General features: G+C 53.7%; 1 protein-coding gene across 4 annotated transcripts in view; it reads left to right on the top strand.

Annotated features, from left to right (window-relative positions):
* Positions 1 to 322: 322 nt before the first annotated feature.
* SLC37A1 (solute carrier family 37 member 1) overlaps positions 323 to 6000 on the top strand; it is a 43877-nt gene continuing 38199 nt past the window's right edge. Inside the window, exon 1 of one of the 4 annotated variants that reach the window (XM_079100803.1) lies at positions 323 to 705. In XM_079100803.1, coding sequence (XP_078956929.1) covers positions 650 to 705 — 56 coding nt within the window. In that variant the 5' untranslated portion in view covers positions 323 to 649. The remainder of the gene's footprint in view (positions 706 to 6000) is intronic. The other 3 variants (XR_013757306.1, XM_079100802.1, XM_079100801.1) reach the window with 3 other exon arrangements.

Genomic DNA, 6000 nt, shown 5'->3' with positions numbered 1-6000 from the left:
GTGGTTGAGAGTGCGGGGCCGGTCCCCACGAGCCTTGCAGACAGGCCAGCCGTGCGCCTCCTTTCTATAGGCATCGGAGCACCCGGAGATTGGGTTCAGGGGGCTCTGAGCACACTGCCTGAGGGCAGGCTCTCTGCTTCCAGCCAGTGCTCCTCAGGGTGGGTCTTCTTTTTTTTTTCAGTACTGGGGATTGAACCCAGGGGCACGTAACCACTGAACCACATCCCCAGCACCTTTTCGTATTTCATCTCACCGAGTTACTTAGCACCTCACTAAATTTCTGAGGCTGGCCTTGAACTCGCCATCCTGAGCTGCTGGGATGACAGGCATGCACCTCCATGCTGGGCTTGGGACTTGTCGTGTGCCAGAAGTCCAGCTGTAACCTGGGCTGACCCCACTTCTGTGGTCCCGGCTGCCAGCTCCCTGGGTGCCATTGTCAGGACTCCAGACCCGAACGCCTCTTGTTCTCCCCTCAGAGTGCCATTCCCTGCTGGGAAAGAGGCAGGGACGAGACCCAGGACCCAGCAGCACACCTGCTCCTCTGCTTCCAGGTCGTGCAGGCCGAGACGGGGTCTGGAGCCAGGACCTTCGACCTGTTGATGAGGCATCTTGTTCCGTGACCAAAGCTCCAAGGCCAGTGACACTGTAGATGGCTCGACTTCCTGCGGGCATCCGCTTCATCATCTCTTTCTCCAGGGATCAGTGGTGAGTTCTGCGGGTTCACCTGCTGCCGAGGGCCACGGCAGGCAACGCTGTTCCATTTTAAGGCACGGTGACCGGTCTCCTCCTTCACAGTTAAGCCACCTCTCACTTGGAAGCGGTGACCGTGAGCCCTGAGAGGCGTCCCTTGTCTTTGGTACTATGTCAGCAGATGGCATTTGGACCCCTTGGTGGTCTTTGTGATTCTTTAATAACCACGGCCCCTACAGAAAGTGGCCACTGGGCCCTGAGCCCAGAGGAGGGCTGGGCTGGGGCTGAGCTCTCAGGGAGCATGGATGCCGCTTCCTGTCCAGAGGGCATCTCCCTGGCAGCTCCCAGGCTTCTCCTCGCAGTGGCTCCAGCAATTCCACACCCCTCCCGGGAAGCAGGCGCAGGGCAGAGGCTGCTCTGGCCTCCCCTGCTGGTCACGGTCCAGAGGAAAAGCTGTCTGTCTCCTACCTGTTCATCACGAGTGCTTGGGGACTGACGAGAATGAATAAGAGGAAGGCAAATTAGTGGAGGAGAGTCACAGGAGACCGTGACTTGAACTTGAGGCTCATTGTCGTCTTTCACAGGGGTGGGAGAAGGCACTGATAAATGGCTTTTTGGAAAGGTAAGTGGACCATTAGGAGAGCAGACGACAGGTGGGTGACTGTGCCTGCTTCTTGTGGAGAGGCTTCGATGCCCTGTGATGAGCATCAACCTTCCCTGGCAGCGCCAGAGGGTGGTCTTGCTATAATTGAGTTCTTTTGAGTTGGCGTGGGAGGCTCTGCTTTTAGGCAAAGAAGAGATATCAGGAGCCCAACCACCTTCTGCTCAGAATGATCTCTTGCCCCCCAGCCTGCTCTGGACTGTTCTTCTGCACCCCTTGCAGCTTCTCAGGCCCTGCTAGCGGGTGGAGCACCCACGGGCTCTCTCAGGTGTGATAAAAACACCTGCTGGGCCTTCCCTGGTTGACTTACTTTATGTCTACTGGGACTGTAGCCATCATCTTCCAATACTTAGTGTTTAGCTTCTTTGTTTTGTAATTTTGCGTTGATATAGTTTCAAACCCTCAGAATTTACATTCTTTGAATTCTAAGTTACATTCTTATAACATTGTAAGAATGTTACAGAGAACTATAGAACTCACCTATCCCAGAATGTTAACATTTTGCTTCTTCCCTCTGTGTGCTGGCAGATATATATAGGTAGATTCACCCACACATTGTTTTCTAACCCTTTTAAGAGTTGTGGATATCATACCCTTTATTTCTAAACATTTCTGCATTTATGTCCAATAAACAACATTTTCTTGGGCTGCAGTCCAGCTCAATAGTAGAGCACTTGCCTAGCCCGTGCAAGAACACAAGGGCCTGGGTCCTGTCCCCAGGACTGAAAAAAAAAGAAAGAAAAGAAAAAGAAATCCTCTTACATAATCTCAGCATGAAGATGAAAATCAGGAAATGTAGCAGCTGTAAGAGAACATTTTCTAATTCACAGTCCACCTTAAAAACGATATCCATGTCCAGCAATGCCCTGATGGCTTCTCCCCATCCAGGTTCCCTACTCACATTTGGCTGCCCTATTGGTTTCCATCTCCTTTATTCTGGAACCATTCTTGGCCTTTTCTCTCTTTGCGACCTTGGTGCTTTGGAAGGGCTCAAGCCACTTATTTTACAACTGTCCCTTGTTTTGGAGATGTCTGGTGTTTCCTCAGGGTTAGACTCGCATGAAGCATTTGGGAGCAGAAATCCCACAGAGAAGAGCAGCTTCCTCACTGGTGGAGAAGGACCCCTACGTGGGGGTAGGAGCTGGCATGGACTGGCACACAGGGCCTCAGGGTGGCCTCCTGGAGGTAGATGGATATAGAAGTGGAGTCGATATGTTCTATGGGGCCTGTGGTCTTCGAGGACACTCCGGGAGGGGCCTGGGAGGGGCACCTCCATCCTGGGTTGCACGGTTGGAACTTGCTTGTTTGTGCGAATCTTGGGGCTAACCCAGACACCGTGCGTGTGTTGAAATGCTGTCTCTAGGACAGCTGCCGAAGGGGCTGGGGGCTGAGGAGCACGGGAGCCCCTTCCTTCATCATGATTGCCTCCTGTTGGTCTAAATAGAATCCAAAACAGAGGGTTGCCTTTGTTTCCTGGGGTTACTGGTGGAGTACCACTAACTGGGTGCCCTAAGTCAGCAGGATGTCCTCTCTCACAGTCCTGGAGGCGGGGCCCAACGCCAGGGTGTCGGGAGGTCCTCCCTGCCTCCCCCAGCCCCAGCACTCCTGGCCTGCAGACACATATGCTGGTCTCTGCTGTGTGGCCACATGGCTCCCCCTCTGTCTCCCTTTCGTATGAGGACATCAGTCATTGTAAATTTGGGGCCCTCCCTCATCTTATATGACCTCACCTAAACTAAGTGCATCTTTAAAGACCCTACTTCTGAATAAGGTCGCATTCTAAAGTTGTGGGTAGGTGTGAATTTTTGGAGGACACAATTCAGTTCCACAAAGAATGGATAAAAGGAAATAAATATCATCCAAAACTCTTCATAAATGATTTTTTAAATGAAGATAAAATCACAGAATGCAAAAGGACTTCAGGAGGTCACCTGGAACTTCAGTCATATTGCCCCAGAGTCTCGTGGAAGTCAAATGTCTGCTTGCCCCAAGACTAGGCGTGTGCAGGCACCACCAGGAAGAACCAGCCCGAGAACACTGCTGTGGTCAGACCTTCTTGAAGGAGAAACCAAACCTCTTCTCTGGCCACTGGCTCCTCCCCCTCGCCAGGTCCTGTGTAAGGGAGATGAGGAGGACAGGGAGGAAGGACAGATTTGGGAATGGAAGAAGTAGTCAGCCTGACAGCAGCTGAGTGAAGATAGGGTTTCTTCTCCAGTCTCCAGGAAATTCCAGTCGCTCTTCACCCCGATTCTCAGCCACTTCTCAGCTAGAACCCCACAGAATCCCAAAGAGTCCATTCACCCAGGGGCTTCATTTCTACACAAAATGAGATTTAAAGTTTCCGGAGGTGAGGCTGCTTCCCTATGTGTGGAGCTGTGCTTAGGGGCAATGAGGGCCATCCAGGGGGGCACCTTAGCCTGCGTGCCGCCTGCAGAAGGATCAGGTAGAGAAGCAGGGCAGGAGCAGAGCTGGTCCTGGAGATCCAGGAGGGCTGGGCACTCCAGCCCTCACTCCATCAAGGCGCGAGGGTCTTACTTCTGGGCCATGAGGCAGTGGGTGGCGGGCCGGGCGGTTCAGGCCTTAGGCTTTGTGTTCACGGCCAGGAGCCCCAGGGGTGCAGCTCTGAGGTTCAGAGCTCACACCCAGCGCCCCTGGAGAGGCTGTGCTTTCTCCTCCCAGACGGGCTTGCAAAGCGCAGGAGGGAACTGAGAACTCTGAGATCTTGCGGAGATGGCAAAGGGGGCAGAGTGGGGACGCCCCACTTGCCCTGCTTTAGAGAAGTAGGGAGGTGAGGGGCTGCACGCCAGCTGTGGGCTGGCAGCAGGGGCTCAGGCATCGCGCTGCCATGCCTGGAGTCCTCCCAGGAGGGAGGCTGAGTGCGGAGCAGTGCACATAGGGGCTCCAGCCAGAGACTCCAGAGACCACGCTCTGCCCCAGGGTGGCGGTCGGGCAGGGGCACAAAGACCAGGCTTCTGCTCTGCATCCCTGCACTGGCAGGCACGGCTCCAGTGGAAACCATGCACTCATTTTTAGGGTTTCACTTTCTTCGCATCCGGTCATTGATGGGCGTGTTGCGGAGGATCCTTGAGAAGCCACCGGTGTTTCCCCAGGGAGAGAGCCGGGGCACCTTTCCATCCATGAGGCTAGTGCCTGCGTAGTGGGTTTGGTTTTCTCCTTTCCCTGAGGCCGCGTCTCCAAGACGCTGGGGTAGAGTCCCGCAGTCCTACCAGCCATTTTCCCACCTGATACAGGGTCTTCATTATTATTTTTTAATCAGGAAACATTTGACTTCTGACTTTGCTGGTGGCCAGAGAGGCAGGTACCCCTCAAATTCTAGGATGCTGGATGTGAGTCACAGAAAGCTTCCCTGGGGGAGCTAGGGGCACATTGCAAGCCTGGGCGAGTGGCAGGAGGAGGTGATGCCAGCCTCCTGGGCGCAGGGACAAGGCTGCAGGGAGTGGATGGGCCAGCCATTCAGGATGCCTCCTCCTGAGGTCATTGATTCAGATGGTTGCCACACGATTTGAAGCCAGTGGCCTTTCTGGGCCAGAAGCAGGACAGGTCCCTGAAGTGGGCAGTGCCTGGCACCACAGAGCACTTCTGGCCAGAGTTCCTTTGCTCCCCTTGTCGAGCTGTGTCCTCCTGGCCACTTCCCTCCCTGGCAAGTCCCCTGTGCGGTTCGGTCTGTGCACTGGACTCGACTCCGGTTTGTCACTGCAGCACCTTTCTTCCTTCCGTCTCCCACACTGTCCACGCATGCCCTCGCCCCTTGCTCCTGGCATGACTGCGTGCCAGTGTCTTTCTGTCATCAGCCTTATTCAGAGCTGGCCAGCATCGCTGCCTTTCGCTCATGAAGGTCAGTGAAATATTTCTGTCTGCCTTGCCCATGTGCTTCCTAGAAGTTTCATAGAAACCAAAAGCCTTAAAATAAGTATGATCTGAAATGCCCAGGACAGCCGCCAACACACAGACCATTTGGTTAATTTTGTCATAAACTAAATAACCATGCCTTCATGTCTGCTCTGCAGATACTCATGTACATCATCTGAGTCCCAAATTTCTCCTTAGATTTTTAGATTAAAAAATAGAGTATTTTGATATAGTAATAAACATGTATTTGGTCTCTGCCCCTGGTTCCTGGCACACCACTCCAAAAACCTGAAACGATATGTCTTTTTGTTTGCCACTGAGCTGACTGGTGGCTCCTTACCATCTCAGGATGGGGACAGGTTGCCAAGGGGACAACTCTGTGATTAGAGGGTTGAAGCTTGGGCCACGTCCCTGCCCCAGGAGGAGAGAGGCTGAGGTTGCTTGATCACCAGCAGCAGTGATACAATCAGTCATGGCTAACGTTGGGGCCACCTGGAGCGGGGGTGGGCAGGGATGCTCCACCCCTCTCTTGCCCTTGTGGCTGTGTCTCTTCCAACAGTGTCCTTTGCAATGTCCGTTATAACACACGGGCAATGCATGTGAAGTGCTGCCGTGATTTCTGTGAGCTGCTGTAACTGAACCTGAGGGGGAGGTCACGGTAGCCTTGATGTACAACCAGTTGGTCACAACCTGGGACTTGCTGTTGGCCTCTGAGGCTGGAGCCATTGTGTGCTACTGGGCCCTCAGGCTGTGGGATCTGAGGACACCTGCAGGCAGGC

Source organism: Sciurus vulgaris (assembly GCF_902686455.1).
Source record: "Sciurus vulgaris genome assembly, chromosome: 10".
Taxonomy (NCBI): Eukaryota; Metazoa; Chordata; class Mammalia; order Rodentia; family Sciuridae; genus Sciurus; species Sciurus vulgaris.
Note: the sequence above shows the minus strand (reverse complement) of the source record. Positions and strands in the feature narration are given on the sequence as shown.